The sequence below is a fragment of the Puma concolor genome, chromosome B3 (genome assembly GCF_028749965.1).
Source record: "Puma concolor isolate L17-30 chromosome B3, mPumCon1.1.hap2, whole genome shotgun sequence".
NCBI classification, from domain to species: Eukaryota; Metazoa; Chordata; class Mammalia; order Carnivora; family Felidae; genus Puma; species Puma concolor.
Genome location: NC_141672.1, coordinates 102038924 through 102062721, shown reverse-complemented (window position 1 = coordinate 102062721; position 23798 = coordinate 102038924). Strand labels below are relative to the sequence as shown.

General features: G+C 44.1%; 1 protein-coding gene across 4 annotated transcripts in view; it reads right to left on the bottom strand.

Annotated features, from left to right (window-relative positions):
* CGNL1 (cingulin like 1) overlaps window positions 1-23798 on the bottom strand; it is a 157630-nt gene that overhangs the window by 60235 nt on the left and 73597 nt on the right. For all 4 annotated transcript variants that reach the window (XM_086710782.1, XM_086710783.1, XM_086710785.1 and 1 more), the window contains exon 8: window positions 19409-19621. In XM_086710782.1, the coding sequence (XP_086566908.1) occupies window positions 19409-19621 (213 nt within the window). The remainder of the gene's footprint in view (window positions 1-19408; window positions 19622-23798) is intronic.

Below are 23798 nucleotides of genomic sequence, written 5' to 3'. Positions count from 1 at the left end.
ACTATAAAACAGAAAAAATTCCTTAAAATTATGATCTGAATGGAAAAAGTGGCAAATAGGATACTTCACATATCCTCTACCACTTAATTTTTACAATGCAAATATAGTGTTTGTGAACCACTAAAAAGGATGCATTCTCATTCTGTTGATGCTATAACTAAGGCTATGAGCTAAGTAGCTCATCCAACTAGAAGCAATCTTTCTCCTGCACAAGAAATTTATTTTTATCCCTGAGACCGATCTGTATTTACTATTTTAAAGTCTTTTTCTAGTAAAATATACATTCTTTTCAAGAACTCATGGAATAAATACCTTAGATAAACCATAACCTGGGCCCTAAAACAAATCTTAACAAATTGAAAAGAACTGAAATCATATGAGTGTGTTCTGTGACCACAATGGAATCCAAGTAGAATCAATCCAAGAAAGATAATGGGAAAATACCCAAACACTTAGAAGTTGAACAACCCACTCCTCAATAATGCATGAGTTGAAGAAGAAGCCTGGAGGAAAATAAAAAACAATACACTGACCTGAATGAAAATTAAAATACAACATGTCAAAATTTATGGCACACAGCTAAATCGGTGAAGGGGAAATTCACTAAATATTTCACTAAATAGTCACTAAATATTTCACTAAATATTCACTAAATCGGTGAAGGGGAATAGCACTAAATATTCACATTTAAAAAGAGGAAAGGTCTTAATTCAATAATGTAAGCCGCCACCTCAAGAACCTAGAAAAGGAAGAGCATTAACAAACTCAAAGTAAACAGAAGGAAGGAAATAACAAAGATAAAGCAGAAATCTGTGAAACGTAAAACATAAGAACAGAAAAAAAAATAAATGAAACAAAAAGCTGATCCTTTTAAAAGAGCAATAGGATTGACAAACCTCTGGCAAAAATCACAGACACACACACACACACACACACACACACACACGTTACCAGTATCAAGAACAAAACAGAGTATTGCTACAGACCCTACAAGCATCAAATGATAATACAGGAATACCACAAACAACTCTACACAAATGAACTTGACAACTTAGATGAAATGAACCACTTCTTCAAAAAGCATAAACTACCACAGATTACCCAATATGAAACAGTTCATTTAACAGTCCCATACCTAAGGAAACTGAATTCATAATTTAAAAACTGTCAAAATGAAATCTCCAGGGCTAGATGGTTTCACTGGAGAATTCTACCAAATGTTTAAAGAAGAATAAACATGAACTCTACACAATCTCTTCCAGAAAATAGAAGAGGAAGAAATACTCTCAATTTACTTGGTGAGGTCAATTACCCCAAAACCAAAACCAAAGATAGTACCAAAATAAGACACACCAAAAAAAACCCCAAAACTATAGACCAATATCCTTCATGAATATAGACACAAAAATCCTAAACAAAATATTAGCAAGCAGAATTCAGCATTATATAAAAAGAATTAAACACGAAGACCACGTGGAATTTATTTTAGGGATGCAAGACTGGTTTTATGTTTGAAAATTGGCACGAAAAGCACACGATCATATCAGTGATGCAGAAAAAACATTTGACAAAATTCAACACCCATTCATAAAAACACAAACAAAAAGAAAAACTCCCAGAAAACTCCAACTAGAAGGGAACATCCTAACGTTGATGAAGATCATCTACAAAAGACCTATAACTAACATTATATTTAATGGTGAAAGACTGAATGCTTTCCCCCTAAGATCAAGAATAAGGCAAGATATCCACCCTCACCACTTTTACCCAGCAGGGGACTGCAACTTCTAGCCAGCACAGTAAGGCAGGAAAAAGAATTAAAAAGCACACAAATTGAAAAGGAAGAAATAAAACTATCCTTATTGGCAGATTACGGGTTGTTGATGTAGAAAATCCCGAGGAATCCACTCCTCCAAAAAAACTTAAAACTAGTAAGATACTATTGGCTGATCTGATAATGTCTAGATACAAAGGGGAGGCTATTCTAGCACTGGTCATCAAGGAACAATTTGGAGTAAAGAGAAAATCTCCAATGACATATCAAAGTTGGTTTCACCAAGAAGGGAGATGGCCCCAAGCCAACTGTAGGAACACAAGACCCACCAAGTAAATGTTGCAAGCTCACAGGCAGATCACTGGGAACCAAGAATGTGTCCGCGTCCTCTTTGAAAGGCTGTATAAATTCTCAGCTGAAGTATAAATTTTTAAAAAGGAAATATTTCTCATATCATTCTCAAGGATGGGACCTGAGTCACTTAAGTTCTTTACACGTCTTTCCAAGGGTGTCTCTTCAAACTCCTGCCCAGACACCAAAAGAGACTAAAGCTACAACTTATTGGACTTCAGTCCTATTTTCCTCAAATAAAAGCCCTCTTTTAAACATCAAATCCAATCCATATTTTCACACCTATGCTCAAGGCTATGGACAGACAGTCCTTAGAATTAGAAGGCAGAGATTACCCATCTTGGGTGACACTTTATCTAGGATAAACGTGTGGTGATACTTCCAGGGCAGAAATCCCACCCACTGAAACAGAGCTCATGGCTTTATGCTCCATCCTCCGCCCTCCTCTTGGTTCTCTCAGAGTCATCCTTCCTCCCTTGGCCATCTGATCTCGGGCTCAAAGTCCTGACTCCTCTGTCTTTCATCTCCTGTTGCTCCCAGATTCTCCACTTCCTATCCACACCACCTCCCACCTGCTCATCCTGCCCCTGCCATCCCTTCTCTCTTCTGCCTCTGCTACACCTCACCATGCCCATCACACTTCCAACTAGGATTGTCCCTCTTGCCTGTTTCTAATGCTGATTTTCTCTGTAGCCAGGAGCTGGGCCCAGTCCCCAGCCCTCTCCCTTTTAGCTCCCTCCCATCCTTCCTCCTCCGCCTCTCCTTTTTTCTGGCTTGCTGTGTTATTCGGTCCCCATCCTCCAGACAGTCTCATCTTGGCCCAGCTGCCTTCCCCACAAGTACATGCGTATTTACAGAGTATGTATTTGTTGGCTGCATGAAAGTGCTGGCCAGCATGCTAGAAAAAGCATTGTCCAGGGAACCAAAAACTATATGCTGGAGCCATCTCTAAACAAGTCATGGCACCTTCCTAGAGGTCTGGGAGAGGGGAAAGGGTAGCTGGCCTTCTACAGTGCTTTGCAGCTCTTGAAAGGTAAATAAGTGCATTCACACTTCCAGAGAGCAGAACAAGAACAGCACGGCCCTACCGTGCACCTAACACACAGTCATTCAGACAACTCCCTGACAAGCGAGTCTACCTTCGGATCACTGCGTATTTGCTGGCAACCTAGGCTTATCCAAGAGTTAACTAGAACTTTTAATCCAGCTCTCTTTTTTGCCCCGAGGTTGGTTTTATGGCAGGGAAGAGAGAGAGCAAATTCTACAATGAGAGCTCCCCCATCCCCGAATAAAGGGCCTCTAGAAGCTGGCAGTGCTGTTGACTTTACACTAGCAAGTTTACTCAGTTTAACCTTCTCCAAGCACCGGCGGTAGAAGATTCAGACCTGCTCGAGAAAAGGGGCTATGAATTTCAAATAAAGCATGCGTGTAGGGTGGGGTGGGGTGGAGCGTCTTCACCTGCCTTACCCACCAAGCCCAAATGTTGGACTGCCTCTCCTAACAGGGCTTCTCCCTCAATGTGGCTTTTGTTCTCTACCAGCATGAGTGGCTCACATAAAGCCATGTCCCCTGACCTGGAATGACATCTTTATCTCACGTACACTATGAATATGGTGAGCAAACAGTCGTCCACTACTGAATGCAAACAGGACTGAAGCATATGAATGTCAACTGTAAACTCAGAGACAGGATTCCCCTCTCAACAAGAAGTTTTTCTGTGTCTTATTATCCTGTTACTTAAATGCCAGGCCAGGCTCTGACTAATTTCCAGCAGAGTTTTGTCAAGGTCAACATCAGTGGCTGCACAGAGGTAGAGTAAATTATTAACCCTGGTTCTCCACAGGGCCCAAATCAGCCACAGAGCTCACCACCTGCCAGCCACGTTTTCTCCCCAGTTCAGCAGCGGGAAGTTCACGGTACATAGCACACGTGTCTGCTTCTGCCTTGAAGGGTCACTAAGACAGATACGGGAAAGGGCAGCAGGTTGGGGCTATAAGGGAAACTGGTCATAACAGGATGGGTAGAAGGAAGCCAAGCAGGTAGGGGAGGTGCCTGGCATCCTGGAGTCTCAGAAACCAAGTACCAAAGAGGCAGTGGGAATCTTCTTCTCACACAAGGTGACAGGCTGATAGACATGGAAGAAAAATGCCTGACCAGGCAGAAAGGACCCTCCCTACAGATCAGAAAGCGCGTGGGCTTCAAACAGCATGCTGTTCCTTTGGGCTTGGCATGTGCTGGACTCAAGTTCACAATCATATTTATAAACCAAACTGGCTTAAAAGACTTCCCCATACAGACTCTGTAGGATGACCCCAGTGCCTGTTTTCCAGAGCTTCTTAATGCCCAGGCTCTTGCTCCAAAGCCATGAAGAATTCAGTGCCTTCCAAGTAACTGTGCAGGCATCAGAGCCTTCCCTGCACAGTTGTCTAGCCAACACTTTCCCTGGTGCAGAAGAGACATCTTTAGGCTCTTGGGCAATTCAAGGATGGAAAAGACAGAAAGTTTTCACATCCTTCCGTGCCACGTCTGCCCGAACACTTTCAGATCCATCTCAATGCCACCTCTTCTGGGCTCTGTCATTTATTTGCTTGACTTTATCCCCAGTCTTGTTCCAAAAAGTCTCTGAAGCACATCCAGCCCTTTTTTCTAACTATAAGTGGACTCAGAGTTTTCCTAAATCCAAAGACAGCCAGTATTTCTTCTCTCTGGACCACACACTTGAGAAACATGTGCAGAAATTTAACAAATAAAACAAAAAGAAAGAAAACGAAGAGAAGTGTTAAAAGGAGAAATATGTGCACTTGGCCATATTTTCCGCTTCGTCTTTAAGTCCCCAAGGATAAGGCCCATCGCGACTTTGGAATTTCCTAGGAAAGGAACTGATCTCTCCCCTGTCCCTTCTCCCACCCAACTCCTACTCACCACTGACAAAACAACATTACCGTATTCATTACTGCAAAATCTACTGCAATCACTCTGTGGAACGAACACCTTGCCCTTGATTTTGTCTCTCATGAAACCAACCTAACAAGGCTGGCTCAAACAAGTTCTGTTCCCTGGTGACCACTGGGGCAGGCAGAGTTTTCCATTATATCTGCCTCTGACTTGTGCTCACACACATTTCCAGAATCTTAACATGTGGCCACCACACGTCACATGACTTAATCTGTAGTTCAAAACTCGCTAAACCACATCTAATCACTGTAAAGGCCATCTACTATTCTAACGGTTCTCTATTGCCATCCATCTGCCACCAACAATATGCCTAAATCCATTTATGTCTGTTTAGCACCTCAAATATAGAAAGCACTCAAAAATATTTGTTGGATAAATACACGAACACACACACCAATCTATTAACTGCCTAGGGTAAGACTTTGGAGGATACAAGGAAAATGGCTATCACTGAAGTCTCAGGAGAGAACCCAAAAATGTCCCATGCTGCAGCTTATGAAGTTCCCTCCATCTGGAATGCCCTTTCCCACCCTTAAGTCACCTCACTAACTCTCACTGCTCCCAAGACTCAACCACACCTCATTCCCTCTTAAGGAATTCCATTCCCTGGCCCGCCTACTTGAAGCAAAGTGATCCTTTCTGTGTTTCTGCTTTAAATGCTGGATGCCATCACTTCACACGATGTTCCACGTGCTGAGTGAATAAACAGCTATTGTCAAAGCAAAACAGTAAATGCTCTAGGAGGGGCAAAGGCTCTGGGGATCTCAAAGACAAGGGCCAGCAGCCGCTGGACCATACGAAGAGGGCATATGAGCTCAGTCCTGAGGACAGCAGGGTTCTTACTGGCAGAGACAGGGGTGCAGTGGTGGGAAGGACACTGGAGACAGACAGCTAACATAAACAGAGACAGAGGAAAGATGGCAGGGGGACACAGGAAAAGTCCAGGAGGAGGACACAGGAAAGCAAGTCAGAAAAGACAGACTGAGGCCAGAATATGTACAATTCTGCGAGACAGGCTCTGTTAGTATTATTTTCCCAACTGAGAGAAGAGGATTCTGGGGATTACAAATGTGGTTTGCCAAAGTATTCAGTCACTGCTCAGTAACTACGCTTAAGTCACACAGTAGTCATCTGTGTAAAAGGAAAAGAAGATATACACACATGCACGCATGCACACACACACGTATGTATATACACACACATATACTTATATACATAGATTCCAATTTCTCAACAGCAACACATGTTAGGGGTAGGAGGGCTGTCCTGTGCATTATAGCATATTTAACAGCATCCTTGGCCTCTACCCACTGGATGCCAGTAGCCCTGCCCCAGTTGTGACAACTAAAAACATTTCCAGACATTGTCAAATGTCCCCCAGGGCAAGTGGGCAGAATCACTCCTAGTTAAGAACCACCAACACAGATTACCTCCCAAAGGGGGAAGGAGTTACAAGGATTTGGAAAAGGAGAAAAATTGAGGAGATTTTGGTGGTTGGTGCATAGAAATTGAATTTTTTTTTTAAAAAATCATGTGCAATATCACTCTACAAAATAAAATACAATACTCCAAAAAAGGATCTCCCTGCCAGGAAGCACCATCTACTATGTCTACTGTGCCACACCGACTTCCAGATTAAAGGAGACTGCATAGCAAAGGCCCAGAGGCAGAAAGCATGGAGTGGGGATGGAAACACATTTCTGTTTAGTGTCTCTGGTGCTGGGTTCATCATGGACAACAGTGAGGACCGGGGTTGAAAGGCAGGAGAGAGGCAGCATGTGCAGGACTCTGTAATGGAGGAAAGCCATGGGGGATGGGAGAGGGGCAGTTGTCAATTGGCCCACCTGCAGCAGGAGGGTGTGGTGTGGAAGGGCCAAATCCCGGAAACAGGAAGAATGCTGCTGAAATCACCCAGGCTAAAGATAACAAGGCCTGAAGTAGGGCAGTGTCCACGGGAAAGGAGATGAGCCAACAGAACTGATAGCAAGGGCACAGAAGCCACAGACCAGGCAGCAGATGGAAGGGAAGGGACAAGGCAGAGACAGAGACCCCAGTGACAAAAAGTGAACGTTCATCACTGAACTCAAGGGTTCCTGTTGGCCCACATAGGAGAGGCACAGATCGGTATCCCACTTCATTGTACATGGGATAAACTCAAATGGTCTGAAAGGTTTTATACGCTATTTTTAAAGAGCTTTTCTCTCACCCCCTCTCCCTACTTGTCCCCAAAGGCAATCACCATTTATGGCTTTGCATCCTTCCTGAGACTGTCTACATGTACACAAGCATATATGCAAATGTATTCATTTATCGTTTGTTTTTATTAATACAAATGGTATCCATTTACAATAAAGGCAATAAAAAACAAGGACCAGGAAACTTCTATAAAGTTCATAGCAGAGCCAGATTTAGAACCCTGACTTCTCCTTAAGCTGTTACTCTGTTTCACCTTTGTACATTCTGATTCGTTTACACGGAGCCTACTTATTGAGCACTCTGCAAGCTATCAGAGATACAAAGAATAAGATGGTCCATCCTTCAAGATGAAGAGAATGACGTTATCACCTAACACGAACAGCCCAGCAAAACAAAAACTAGACCAGCGTGTGAGAGGATGCTGTAGTTCTGCTGGAGTCAGCAGTTATCAAGAAATGCGACATAGAAGACATGGCTTAGTCAAACTGCAATATTAGTTATTTATTACTGCATTCCAACTTGTCCCCAAACTTAGCAGCCTCAAATAACACTAACCATTAATTATCTCAGAGTTTCTGAAGGTAAGAGTGACTTAGTTGGGTAGTTCTGGCTCAGGGTCTCTGATGAAACTGTAGTTAACATGCCAGCCATGACTGCGGTCATCTGAAGACTTGAGTGGGGCCAGAGGATCCAGTTACAAGATGGGGTGGTCACATAACTGTTGACAGGAGGCCTAGGTCCCTCACCACAAGAGACTTTCCACAGGCTGCCCGTAGGCCCTCACAACAGCTGGCTTCCCCCAGAGCAAGCGATTCAAGAGGAAGCAAGGAAGAAGCTACAGTGTCTCTTATGACCCAGCCTTGGAAGTCATACTCTACCATTTCCTCCTGGTCACCCACATTAGCCCTATTCAACATGAGAAAGGACTATGAAGCATCAAGAATATCAGGAAGCATAGATCACTGGGGGCCATTTCAGAGGCTGACTACTACAATTGCCTTACCTATCCTCATTTGCCTTGACATTGTACATATTCCTTTTTCTTTTTTAATTTTTTTTTACATTTATTTATTTTTGACAGAGAGATATGGAGTGTGAGCAGGGGAGGGACAGAGAGAGGGGGAGACATAGAATCCGAAGCAGGCTCCAGGCTCCAAGCTGTAAGCACAGAGCCCGAGGCGGGGCTCGAACTCACGAACCACGAGATCATGACCTGAGCCAAAGTCAGACGCTTAACCAACTAAGCCATCTAGGCACCTCAACGTTGTACATGTTTCTGTTTCCACACTGCTTCTTATCTAATGGACTTAGAGCTTATGACATGTTCCATTTTCTGCTTCACGTGATCAAATAATAGTGCCAAATTTTTCCACCAAGTAGAAATCTACTTAATGATCTTGGCAAGTCTTTAGAAAAATATTCATCGGGCAGAGTTTAGAGGGTCAGAGAGAGTATAAAGGACCTGAGAGAGTATAACACAGATTAAGCAGGATTTCTGGTAATAAAATTAAAGTGGTTTTCCCTTTCAGATGTCAACGATTTAACTATTTGCAATGTTCTATTGGCTGTGATGGTGCCTGGCTATTTAAAATAGGCCTCTCTCATTACACTGCCCAGTTCTGTGGGCTGACTGTAGCCACGCCTGGACATGTGTCTGTTTACTGGCCCTCAATGAGTGACTACTACCCCTGCCTGCTCACACACCTGACCTCTGGGTGGTGTCCATGGATGGTTCAGAGATCTCAGAACACTCACTCCATTCAGGGAGACAGACAAGCACTCCACTAGGTTATTCTCACTACTTCTGTAAATGCATACATTTCCAGCATTGAGACATTAGAACAACCATATTAGACAAGAAACAAATGAAACATTCCTCCTACAAACCTCACCACCAACATAGTAAACTTTCCCCTTCATCCTTGGTCCCTATTTACCCTCATCCACTTGTTCCTCAGCACAGTTTACAAATTTAGGCAACCAGCACTTGGCAAAGAGCAAAAACCTCACCAACAAACAAAATGGGGCCCTCCGTGACCCTACTCCCTTCCCTTTCTGCCCTTCAGCAGAGAGAGGGGCAGGTAATAATACCATTAAAAATGGAATTGGATTGCTAACAAGACCTCAGACAGTCTGTGCTTCCATCTTAAGTGGCAGCATGAACAAACTATCCAGGGCATTCCATCTCACTTGTAAAGACCAGAGCAGACTTTTCTACAGAGATAATATGCTTGTGTCTCTGTGCGTGTGTCTTTCTCTGCCTCTGGCTCCCTGCCCGCCCCCCCCCCCACACACATACGCACACTAAAAGTCTCTCATGGGGAGCCTCAGTGGCCCAGTCGGTTAAACATCTGACTCTTGGTTTCAGCTCAGAATGTGATCTCACAGTTCAGGAGTTCAAGTCCCGTGCTGGTTCCGTGCGGACAGCGTGGAGCCTGCTTGGGATTCTCTCTCTCTCCCTCTCTCTCTCTGCCTGCCCCCCCCCACCCTCAAAAATAAATAAATATATTTTTTAAAAGTCTTTCATGATTTCCGTGGCTCTTAGGAAAAAGAACAAAACCCCCCAGGCGCACAAGCCTGCAATAGCCAGTCCCTGCTTTCCTCTTTACTTCCTTTCACACCAGACTTCCCCTTGCCCTACACAGCCCAACATCACTGGCCTTCGCTCCACATCTTGCATAGACCACGCTCCCTCCTGCCACCAAGCCCTTTGCACATGCTCTATCCTCCTCCTGGACTATTCTTTGAGTTTTTTCTTTAATATAGTTAATTCTTATTCATCCTTCAGATGTCCACCATTTTCCTCAAGGAAGCATCCCCCCTCCTCTATTTCAAAGCGCTTATCACAAGTGAATTACACATTTATACATGTGATTAACTGAATAAGGTCTGTCTCCATTTTGTCCATTTTCTTTCCACAACCCAGCATAGACAGTACCTGGCATAACGGAATGCTCCGTAGATAGTTGCTTAATTAACTAATGACTATGAGCAAAGTAGTTATTGACGGAGATTCCACAAACTGTATCAGCAACCCATTCCCAGTAGTTAGGAATTGATGCTAACGTCAAATCTCCTGAATCATTTAAGCCTCACCCTCTGGTCATTCCTCAGTACAGATGGGAAACAGATGGAAGCACTCCTCTCCTCCCAACCGACTCAAAGCCTGTGTCAGGCAAGGCAGGGACAGCATGGTTTATAGACCAGGCTGTTCTGTTGCTCTTCCTGAGGCCAGGACAAGAGTTTTTCCTTCCCTCCCCATTTCTCTTCACACTGAATGTGAATTCACTATGATTTTCTGGGTCATCGGAATGCTCTGGGTGTCCTGAAAGCTTTCCTTTCCCCACCCCTCCCTTTGGAGCTGCAGGAAAAGGCCCTCCTATGCAACCACACTCATGAAGCTACACGGTCCAATCATTAAAACCTGGCCAATGTCCTACCTATCCCATGTGAATAATCTTCTTAATGTGATTCGGCATCAGTTCACCCTCCTGCACCATGATGCTCTCCGCAGAACAGCAGCAGCCAAAGCCACTCAGGACAGCAGACCCAAATGAGAGCTCTGTTAAGGCTGTGGTCCGAACTGGGAAAAGCAGAGGTCCTCCTTGTAAATATTTTATTTTATGGGGTCCTACCCTCTGGAAATCTTAACTGTAAGTGGAACCTAACTGGCTCTTCAAATAAATGAAATCTATTTTAACTCATCTCCCAGGTCAACATTCTTTCTTTGCCTTGCACTTAGGGTATTTAAACTGTCCAGGATTTCCAACTGTTAACTCTGAGTTTACTAAAAGGAGTCTAGTACAATGACAGTAGGTTCGAGGGGTGCTAAAGTCCAGAAACTCCTAGAGCGGTCCTAGGAAAACAAGTATCTTTTTCGTTTCTAAATCTTAAGTATTTGGTATGTAAAAGACACTCAGGGTGTCAAGGTACAGAAGGGACGTGCTCTTTCTCTCCTGAATTTTGCCATCTAAGGAAAAGCGGTCAGCCTTTCCTGATCTCCCACCCTGCGTGTGCCTCAACCACAGCACCATAACTTTATCAGCCTCTTATTTGCATGTCTTTCCAGGACTCATAAAAGATCTTTAAAGCCAGAAACCATGGCGTGCCCACCTTTGTATCCTCAGTGTCCAGCACTGGTCAAACACACTCAAACATGTGATGAAAAAGGAATGGCTGTGTGTGAGACTCTACTCTTTCTTCTACAAACCACAGCAAGTCAATTTGGCAGCTGAGTGAAAGCACCAGGAGGCAAGTACAGAGATGTCCTGTTTATTTTCACCACGGCTCCCTAAGAGGCGTTATCAGAACCCATGCAACTGGGATCAGAGTCCCAGCAGGGAGGGGGCATGTCTAGGGCTTAAATGGTGGGTCCAAAACAAACATCCTAGGACACCACACCATGCCTCCTATTAAGCTACTTTTTAATCAATACAGAATGCAAAAGAGCAATGAAATTATTAAGAGAGTCATTTCTGGAGGGGAAAAAAAAAACTAGTGAGAAAAAAATGTAGGAGACCTTGTTTAACCTTGAATCTTTGCATTTTACTTTTGCCGATGGAAACTTCTGTGCCACTCTGGGCGCACTTGAGTCGGTGGAAAAGAGATACTTCCCTTTACCTGAGCACCTGCCTGCCACCCTGCCATGTCCCCCGTTCTCAACAGCCGTCATCCAGGGTAAGCCGATTATGTGAAGTTAGAAAGCTGGGGAAATAAGGATTTTTTCCAGGTTCCCTCACTACCCTCGCCCCCTTGGAGAAAACAGAAATGAGATTTTTCACTGAATTAGCCCTATCTTTAGGGGAGGCAATTCCATTGATCCTGAGATTAGCACTGATTTTACCATCTGACCCTCTGGTGACCTTTTGCTTTTAAAGGAACCAGTCACAGATCAGTAGGAAAGAGAGAGGGAAAATCTAGAAGTGACACAAGAAAGGGGCACTGAAGCACATCCCCATTTCTATAAGATGAGTGACATTTCCAAATTGTTCGATGAAACATAAACATAGAGCCATAATTTGAGGACACTTTTGAGGGGGAAAGAAAGCTTCACCATTCTGAATTTGAATACAACTTACAGAAGCGTTACAGGATATAAAATGTGTTAGAAAGAATTTACACCATACAGAGCAAAACAAGATGAAAGCACAGAGACTTGTATGTATATGTATATATACATATATATGTGTGTGTGTGTGTGTGTGTGTGTGTGTGTGTATATGTGTGTAATGCAAAAACAAGCTGCTTCTAGAAGTTTCTCAAATACATCATCCATTAAGCCAAATACAACACTCTTCCAACGTGCTTTCCTGTTACTAGACTTGGCCGCTTCTCATCCTGTCTCTGAGCCTGCGTCCTCCCGCTCTTCTACCCTATGCTCCTGTTTTCTTGTCTTGGAGCCATCACGACACTCCGGGAGTGGCCTCCACCCTCGTGGACTGGCTCACCACCCCACCCAACAGGGCCACCCTGACTCTCACCAACCGCCTTCCCCCAGAAGCCCCACCTGGAACTTCCCCATCCCCAGCAAGGCCTCAGCACCTGAGGCAATACCTTGGGCTTAACCCTGTCTCTTCTTTGTCCCTCACCCCAATCATGGCACTCATGTGGGGACTCTCCTGCCAGTCCTGCCTCTCCTGGCCACTGCCTCCGTGACCCCGCAGCTCCATCCTCCTATTTCTAACCTGTCTTCCAACTGCTAACTCCCCTACCTGCAGGTCACCGCTATGAAAGCATGTCCCTGCTATGCAAGCATGTCCCTATTCGGTCTCTGTGACAAACATCAAGTGCTCCCTCATCAATGAAAAACCACTCATGTGTCACGGCATTACGATATTTAATGAGTCCTCCTATCCCTCTTCACTTCACCTTAGCTATCTTGTCTTTTTCTGTTCTTAAAAAAAATTATCATGAAAAATTTTAAACATTAGCAAAAGTAGAGTGTGTAGCATAATAAACGCTCATTCATCCATCATGCAGCTTTAATACTTTTCAATACATGGTTAATCTGGTTTTAACCACACCCCCAATCACTTTCTCCCCCAACTGGATTATTTTAAAGCAAATTCTAGATAGCCTACCATTTCACCTATAAATACTTCAGTAAGTTTCTTTAAAATGTAAAAGACTCTTGGGGTGCCTGGGTGGCTCAGTTGGTTAAGTGTCCAACTCTTGGTTTCAGCTCAGGTCGTGATATTATGGTTCATGAGTTCAAGCCCGGCATCAGGCTCTCTGCACTGACAGTGCAGAGCCTGCTTGGGATTCTCTCTCTCCAGTCTCTACCTGCCCCTACCCTGCTCATGCTCTCTCTCTCAAAATAAACAAACTTAATTTTTTTTTTTTAAATAAAAGACTCTTAAAAATGGGTCAGCTATTGGGGCAGCTGGGTGGTTCAGTCGGATGGGTGTCTGACTCTTGATTTTGGCTCAAGTTTTATCTCATGGTCTGTGGGACTGAGCCCCACATCGGGCTCCTCTCTCTCTCTCTCTCTGCCCTTCCCCTACTGGTGTTCTCTCTCTCTCTCTCTCTCCAAATAAACAAATAGATGATAAACTTTTAAAAATAACACTATCATCACTCCTAATACTTTTGCATACTCTATTTCTTAATATCACTAAATATACAGATGATGTTTAAGTGTCCCCAATCATTTCAAATATATTTTGTTTTTTGCAGTTCATTTGTTTGAACTGGGATCCAAACATGGTCCATGTGTTGAACCTGGGTCTCTGCCTCTCAAAAGTCTCTGTTAATCTGTAACCATCCTATCTTCTATTGCTCTACAAGGCTTCAGCCCAGAGCCACATCTCACTTCCCTACCTACAAGATGCTGAATATGCCAGACCCAGCACCACCCATGTGCTCGGCCTCAAACACCGCTTGCTTCCCCTTCACATCACCCCTGCCCCCAGCGCGAGCCACCTCCCACAGCACTTAGCCACACTTCGCTTGGGGCATTTACTCTTTCCCACTCTGTAGTCAGCTTCAGTAGTACTTCTCTCCCCTCCAATCTTCTGGAAGGTACACTTCTCTGATTTATCTTCGTAACTTTCACCATACCTTGCACTTGACAATGGTTCAGTAAGTAAACTTATAAATGTTGCATTTACATATAATACAAATGGAGACGTGAAGGATGGCAAGAGTCTCTCACGTTATCTCCATTCTCCTTCCACTTCCCCTCATCCACTCATCTAAGACATATTTGTTGCTTAACTGCTGTGTGTTGAGGCCTTGAGATGGCTTAATGGCCCAGAAGTCATGTTACACAATACAAAAGTAAAAGTGGCTCTTTTAACACCCTCAAAATACCTGTATCTTTTAGACACAAATCAGTCCTTCGAAGATCAACATTAACATTATGAAACTGCTCTCAACAGACAAGATCTGGTCATTTTCACAAGAAACAATTTAAATTCATAAATTAGACCCTAAAATAATCTAATATGCCTTAGGACTGTCAGGACTCAAAGGCCATCTCTCTTTTGTCTATTCCTGTCCTCCAAAACCATGTATTGAACACCTATTAAATGCTACACACTGGGGATGCCTAGTGGAAAATGATGACAGTCTTGAGTATGAAAGAGAAGAAAAAACCTAGAACAAGATTTCCAGCATTCACCAGTCCCTAGAAACTGTAAGGTCCAAGAAGCAACCAGGGAACTCCTTGGAGGAGCTAGAAATCTGAAAACACTAAACTGTTTGCACCTGTCTTTTGCACGAGGAGTTGAAGATGGAAAGGGGTACGGATGAAAAAGAGGAGCTATCGGCTTCATTTTTCCACCAGACAACGGTCATTCACATCCCCACTGACTGTCCACTGACTGTCCATTTCCTCACTTAGATTCTAGCAACTTCCACAAACCCAAGAAGAGACAGAACATTTCGCTTTCAAAACCAGAAAGAGTATAAAAGGACATAGCACAAAGAAGTAGCTATGAAATACAGTGTCAAAGTCCTTAAGGGTCCTTTGGAAGAATGTTTGATAGAAATAACCCCCTTTTCTAACAGATGTCAAGTTCCATTTCTCAATGGGAAGGGAACTCAAGTAGCTCACCTAATGACCCAAACCACCACTGCTTGGAGGGGAAGGTACACTTCATTTTGCTGCACAAGGAAACACCACAAAACCACAGCACTCAGGGCTCAGGTCATCATCTCACGGTTTGTGGGCTCAAGCCCTGCGTCAGGCTCCAGGCTAATGTGCAGGGCCTGCTTGGGATTCTCTCTCTCTGCCTCTCCCCTGTTGATGCTCTCTCTCTTGCTCTCAAAATTAATTAATTTTAAAGAATTAAAAACAAAAAAAACAAAAAACAAGCACTCATGAATTCTCATCTGGTAAGCAATCATTCTGTTCTTAAAAAGGTGTAGCTGCTTGGGTCTACCAAGACCACTCTTGCAGAGTGTCTATCTGGAATACCTGTAAAATGTTCTTAATACAACTTGGTGGTTTTTACCAAATGTTCTAGTAATTTAAAACTTTTTGCACTCAAGCTCAGGCCAGGATGAAATATTTGTTATTGGACAACAATAAAATAGCGCTTTAGGGGTTTTGGGCCCTGGGGCAGTGACAAAAATTAGAAAAACTGATGGCAGGAAGTTGGGCTGCCTCCTAAGACTTATCAAGGAAATAAACTTTTTAATGCAATGCAGTTCCTCAAAGAAATGTCAGTTTTTAGTCACAGTGGTGGATAAGTCCTTCCTCTGGGACAGCAAAAGGCTAAATGCTAATGCACACATTTAAGAAACAAGATACCAAATTAAAATGTTGTATTTAAGTCACTTAAGTGTCTGACTCTATTTCAGTTCAGGTCATGATCTCACTGTTCTTGCGATCGAGGCCTGTGTCAGGCTCTGAGCTGACAGCACACGGCCCACTTGAGATTCTCTATCTGCCCCTCCCTCCCTCTCTTACAAAATAAATAAAATAAACTTTAAAAAATTATATTTAATTCACTCTCCTCCAAGTAGTTAATAGAATAACCTTAAAATTCTATTATAGAATACTCACATGTAAATAATGTAACAAAAGGCAGCATCTGTCTGCTAAACTGACTTTATTTTTTCCATTAGATATGATTCAGTCACATTTGTTCAGCAACCACCTTCAGAAGCACAAGCTAAACAAGAGACAAAAACGCAATCATGATGCCCTTTAGGAAACTGCAGGGAAACGTAAAGGCAACGTACAGAAATTCAGAGTAACAGAGTTTCTTCAAAGACCTCCCCCATCACCATCGCAGAAAAGCCAAGAGTAACTACACAACAGGGACTGAAAACCCAGTTATGAGGGGAATTTGTCGTCTACTTCCTTTCACTCATCAGATTACGCAGATATAACTGTGTGCCAGACACTGTGCTAAACTCAAGAGACAAAGGTCACACGTTGGCAGCCTGCAGATGAGCTGAGTTTGGTCGATATCATTCTTTTCTTGCTAATTTAAAAGTCGGAAGATCTCACATCAACATCCAGATATCTGAATTCTTTAAAAAAAAAAAAATTGAGAGATGATAACATGGGGCAGGATTCCTTTACTGACAATTTTCAACAGCAGTAAAGAAGCAACGAACTCTACGGCAAAGGGCACACTTACCAGTTTGCCACAGTCTCCACCGTGTCCTACTGTCCCCCCAACAACACACCCAGAAGTCCACTCATTCATGTCCTTGCCTGGGCCCTGAGGTACTTAAGTTTTCCACTCCTACTCCAGGAAGAAAAAGGAGGGATAAAAATGTCCCTTGTGCTTCTTTAAGAAGCTTAGAGTCTAACGAAGTCGCAGACATGATGAGTTACAACATGGTATCATAGAAACTACAGAAGATGAATAACTAGGGAGCAAAAGAAACCCTAAGAAAGGTGCAATTAACCCCACCAAGGGGAGTGGAGGTATCTAGTCGCCATCACAGGGGAGAGGAAATTTGGGGAGGGTCTTGAAAGATTCTCAAGGGGGTAGTCTGGCAGAAAAGTGGACGGAGGTCAGCTCCCATGTACAGAAAGGTGAAAGGACTAAGAGAACATGGAGTTTTCTGGAAACGGGGTTAGGTAGAAAAAGGGCTTCTATCACCTACCACAATAACAACTTGGAACTTAAATATAGCAATGGGGAGCCAAGAGAGCCTTTAAGCACAGGCTGACATGATCAAATTTGTCCTTTCAGGGGAAGATTCTGAGGACACTGTAGAATATGACCTTGGGACAAAGAACCTTGCTGGCACACACCCCTTTGGATGCTGAGGTGCATCCCTTTTTGGTTAGTTTCCTGCTGCTTAGAAACCCTACATTCTCTGCCAATGATACATGTCTTGGTTAACTCACTTGTTATTTCTTTCGCAAACCCATATGGGTCAACCAAGTTATCTTTCTTAAATTCGCATAATTAAAATGCTATACTTGGGGCACCTGGATGGCTCAGTCAGTTGAGCATCCAACTTCAGCTCCGGTCATGATCTCGCAGTTCATAAATTCAAGCCCCACATCGGGCACTCTGCTATCATCATACAGCCTGCTTCAGATCATCTGTTCCCCTGTCTCTATGCCCCTCCCCCACTTGTCCTCACTAAAAAATAAAACATTTTAAAAAACGCTGTACATTAACATACAATACTGACCTTTGAAAGAGTCAAAATGCAACAGACTATGTCTCTACAGATGATCTTGATGTCATACAACAAAAATGTCCTCTTTCACCTACCATGTTTCCCTTCCCCACTTGCACTATCTGTGAGAGGACCTACAAGCTTCTAATAACATATCCTGCATCTGATGTGTGGCACAAATTTAACTTTCCTTATATTCAGATCACTATACATATGCCCGAAACACCATCCTCAACTACCGTTCAATGAATAAACATTAACTCGAGCTTTGATGAAAGGTCTGAACCTGATAAAGACATGTGGGTTCAAAGGAGAATCCTCTTACTCAGTAGCCTACTAGCACATCCCCCATGAAACAACAGCACAGAAAAGCTAAGAAAAAGGACACCAGGTTGCTGCGCAGAAAGAAAATCAGATGGAACAGACACATGCCCTCAAAGCAATGAAAATTAAATCAGTTTCCATTTTCTCCTTCAAACTAAACCTAATCTCCAAAAAAAAAAAAAAAAAAAAAAAAAACCTAAGGCAAATCAATGAGAAGCTCTTTAAAAACTATCTCAGTTATAACAACCCCAAACACACTATTTCCCAGACTTTTTATTGTTATAACAAACAAAACCATCTTTCACTTCTTGTCATTTGCAATTACCACGCCATAATTGAAAATCAGTGAATCACTATGGAGCTTAGGGGAGAGGGGGGGCCTACAAGCTCAGAGCTGTCGCCATAATCATCACAGAATAAACCAACAGTATCAAGAGTTCTTTCCTCATCCTCTTTAACCTGTGCATCGCAGAGACTCTAAAAAAAACTTTATACTCTGTAATTCCCCTCATTCCCTAAAGATGGCATGATATTTCAAAGCATTTTCCCCTTCAAAACGTTGCTTTTTCTCTTCTTCAACAGCCAAGATGAGGCCTGCACCAGAAGACCTCAACATAATTTACAACCTATGTTGTAGGAGCCAAGAATTCAATTAAGAGAAAAATTATCTCACAAGGGTCTGGGCAATTCAGCCAATTAGCCCTGGTGGAACCCTGCTAAGAAAAGAACCCAAACCATTTAACAAAAGGCTTCACAAGTCAAAAGGAACAGGCTAAGGCAGGGGCAGGGGTCAGGATTCCAGAAATCTGGGTCTGGTCTGGAATCCTGTCGCAAAGCCACCCAATGCCCTCGGCCTCCAACCCTTAGGCACACCTGGAGGGGCCCCGCTGTGTGCTCTGCAAGGGGCTCAGTTCCCTCACGGGCCTCCAAATCTCACCTCAAATAAAAGCATTATGGAGGTCCTTAACAATTTTTAAATTTATAGACTCAAAATGGTCAACAGCAACAGGGCTGAGCTCATTATTCATGATCAAGCTCTATTTCCACAATCTGATGAAAGTGAGTTTCACTCTGTAGTGAAAAGAAAAACAACTAGCACTGGCGTGAGCAAGGCAGTCTCGCCCCTTCATCTGTCCTCACGCCACACCCTCACTCTCTTGTCCCGGGCCAACATGCCCTGGAGTCTGACCAGACCTGGCTCAGCAGACTCACCTTGGTGGCCTCTTCTACACTCTCCCTCAGGGCCTGCAGCTCAGCATCGTACTGCTCCTTCAGTTTGTCCATCTCCAGGTCGTGGCTGGAAACCTCTTCCTTCAGGGCTCCCTTCAGGGCGGTGAGTTCACGCTCCCGCTTTCTCAAGAGGTCTTCCTGCTCCTCTTTGGCGATGAGCAGATCCTGAAGATCCTGTTTTGCCTGTAAGAGTTCCTGTTCCATGAACAGGGAGGTAGGGATTAAACATCTTTGCTGAATGGCCCTACGTGTCCCCTCCAGTTGGGTGGCCCAGACGAACGGCCATCCTCTCAACCTGTCCTCTCTGACTCTCTCCTCACCATAGTACACACCAGTTTAGACCGTCTCCTCCTCATCCCTTTCACTCCTCTGACGCCATCATTCCCCTAGATTTGTTTGCCTTCGTTTTGAGATTTGACTTGAAGGAGAAAAAGGGAAACTGATTTCATTTTCACTGCTTTGAGGGGGCATGTGTGTCTTTTCCATCTCACCTCCTTTCTGTGCAATGAATGGTCTGTTGCCCTCACAAAGGGCTCACGTGTGCTGTTGTTTCACTGGGGGACGTGTCCACTGTGTGGGCTCACTTAACTTCACGCCCCCTGTGGGGCCCTGTGTGTGGTCAAACCCTTCGTTCACAGCCCTGGTACTGGGAGGACTCTGCCCAGTCTCCTGTCGCACTGGGGCAAGGCACACACTCCCATTTTCTCCTCATTCACTGCCAAGAGTTCCTGAGAAAAGTCACAAAACTGGGGCAACACGTTCCACTACAAATCGCATTACCTAAACCCAAGCGTGTCCTGCCAAAAGTTCGCATTCCTTGTACTTCACCATCTTTGTCTCAGACCTACTCGGCGATCCTCAAGTTCAGGACACTCCTCTCCTGCAGACACCCCCACATCACACTGGCGGGACCCTGATGCGGCTGCCTCGGCGGCCCCTCCACCCCGGCTCATCTCCGCACACCCAGCCCCCTCCCACCCGCAGCCACTTCCCACACCACGAGCTGCCCCTTGCCAGCCTGCTCCAGGCCTTTCCTCCATCAGTGATCTGTTTCTCTGTCACATTGTCCTTTTCTCTTTCCTTGAGTCTGTATTCTTTCCCTCAGGGCACAAGAATCCACTGGGTCAAAAAGCAACAACAACAACAACAAGCTTTGCCACTAAATTTTTATAAAGTGTAATTTCTGTCCACTGTGCTTCTTGACCACTAAGTCACTCTTTAATCTCTAGCTACATGGCCTTGGATCCTACTGTACTAAGACTGTCCCCTCCAAGGTCATAGTGACCTCTTAGTCAACAAGTCCAGGCTTCTCCCCGGTCCTCACTTTTCTCCACCAACCCTTCTTTGATCCTCCCAACCTCTCTTTAAAATTCTCTTTTGCCCTGCAGTTCAAAGACAGTACTTGCCTGTTTTCTTCCCTCAGGCTGCTTTTTCTATGACAATCTTCCCTGGCTTTTCTCTCCCTCTTCCCAAAGGCTAAGATGATCCCCAAGAATGCAACTTCGCATTCTTTATTCTTTTTTGGCAAGCTCATCGGTTGGGTTTTTTTTTTTTTCCCCAACTATTCATTCTAAGTAAGTAACTCTCAAACCTTTACCTCCCAACTCTTATCTGAGTTCAGACCTGCACTTCCAGTGACCTGCCAGACACATCCATCTGGATGTCCCACGGGCACCTAAGATTCAGTAGGTTTATATTTTTCAGCGAATTCATCATGTTCCTTCCTTTCCTCCTCCTTTGTTCATTATTCTTTTAAATGGCACCACCTGCTTGGGAGCTTAGAAGCATCCTTGACCTCTCTTGTCCTTGTCCTTCACAACCAAAATGTTAGCTCTGTAACATCCTAGAGATCCTTTCCCTCGCCTCCCTGGTTTAGGCTCTCCTGCCACCCAACTACTCACTGCATCCAGTTGCTCACCTGTGGCCCCTATGACGTGATCCTCTGTCTCAAGCGCCCTTCTTCCCTCTCAATCCCACCTGCCTCTGCCTTTCAGAAAATCCCTGAAGACTCAGAGCAGGATCTCCTGCAAGAAGTCTTCCTTGAATCCCCTTCCTGATACCCATCTCACTCTAGCGGTGTGTCTCAGAGCACTTAATGCTTTTACCTTGCAGTCCACAGAGATTATTTTCTTTCCTCCCCTGTTAGACTGTCAGCCCCTTGAAAGAAGGATATAGATCTGACTGTATTTTTGGTGCACAGATCAACGATATTGGGAATGTGTCTGTTCTGAGTAGAAATAAATTCACACATGCAGCAGGGCAGAAGTCTGGAGATGTAAGAATTCTAAACTGGTCTATTTTTTCACTGGTGGCTTCTGAGTAAATACACATCCTGTTCTCTTGGAATTCCTGGGGAATCAGAGGAATGGCTGCCACCTGTGGAGCTGAGGCCTTGGCGATGATAAACTACTTTCCATTCAAGAAGTATGTCGTTGATGAGGGGATGAAAATATGACTGACGATGGAATCTCTCAGCCTTTTCTCTGGCACATGCACATGCATTGAACCAGTCCCAGGGTAGAGCCACATGGCACAGACCAAGACTCAGCCCTTCAAAAATCTCGCTAGCAGGCACTGAGAAGCTCAGAAGAAAGGTCAAGAGATTCATCCAAGTAAATAAGGCAATTCTGGTTCTTCCAAAGCACCAAGCACAGAACACATATGCAAATCTTATGAAAATATACCCCATCCTGACACGCACCAAAGGGGACATCCTGGTGCCGATGCTGCCGGCCCCTTCTTAAGGGGTATCAGAAACCCCCCCCCCATCACTGCTGTGACTGGCCACCCCATCAGGTCTTCCTGGGCTTTCTGCCAGCCTCTAACAGACATTGTGGTTCTAACTCCACTTCCTCCTCTTACTCTCACACATTTCTCAATTGTTTTGATGACAAGGCAGTTCCTCTTCCCACACTTATCTTTCCCAGGATGTATCTGGGCTTTGCGTTGCCTGGTGTGCCCTGCCACCAATGCATGTCAAGAACCTAGGTTTCTATGGTCCATTTTACACCAACGCGCCATTATCTGCGGTCGTGGCTTTGCTTAAGTGGCCTATGTTGTACAAATCCAATCAGATTACACCTCACCCTATCACTTAGCAGCACTTGAGGTTTTCCAGGGTAGAGGCCAAAAAACCATGAGAGATTTCAGAAACTTTACCCCATCGCCTCAGGATCCTCATTTCCAGTTATATCAAGCCAAAGAAAGCAGAAAAAGTATATAAATTTCAAAACGTAAGTAAATACCCATCAGAGGTGACCATGCCTCTCTAGAGATACCAATCAGAAAACAAAGGAAAGCTTTGGCCAATCAGAATCAGCACTTTCAAAATTCATATGCATTCAGGCTAGGTGCAGATAACAAAGTTTCCAGGAGATAAAAGCCTAGTGAGTATGAATGTATGTGAGCAGGGAGAGGCGACAGATGTGATTGTGCTTGGTACATAGTATATAACAGGAACTGTGGTAAGGATTTCCAAAAATCCTAAGAGACGAATATTCAAGGCGATTAATATTATTCTTATTCATAGATGGAAAAAAAAAAAACAAAACAAACCCTGGAGCTTTGAGACACTAACATGCTTACATTCACACAGCTGAGAGGTGGAAGATTAGAACACAGACTGGATACCAATGCCCCTTCTCTTAATCACACAGCCTCTGCAAGCCTGACCACAAATCTACACACTCAAGAGGGGCTGAGGAGCAAACAATTACCCTGTGCTCAGTCTCTCAGCTGCAAATGGAATAGAACACTGGGTACGGCTGGAAGTGCCTGTAAGGAAGTCCACCTCTTTAAAGAAAAGACACATGCCCGGGGCACCCGGGTGGCTCAGTCAGTTAGGGGTCCGACTTCAGCTCTGGTCATGATCTCACGGTTCATGAGTCAGAGCCCAGTGTCGCGCTGTGTGCTGACAAGCTCAGAGCCTGGAGCCTGCTTTGGATTCTGTGTCTCCCTTTCTCTCTGCCCCCAACACCAACTCACGCTCTGTCTCTATTTCTCTCAAAAATAAATAAACGTTAACAAAAATTAAAAAAGAAAACAGACATGCCCAGAACCAGGAAAGAAAAAAAGCTGAAAGAAAAAGAGAAGCCCACTCTGGGACCTAGCTGTTAGCAGCAGCAACAAGTGGCTGTCTGGAAAGCAGACATTCCAGAATATCCACAGCAGCAACTTACTTTCCATAGAAAGCCTCACTCCACACACCACCTATTGACAGGTATTCCAGGTCAACCTGAGAAAAATGCTGATCTCTTCTGTATAAATGTTTCCCAGAAGTTCAGCAGGGGTCCCCATCGCTGGCCCACACTCACTGAAAGGATACGTAAGGGTTTTGTATCAAAACTGTTGCTGATAGGAATTATGTAAATTT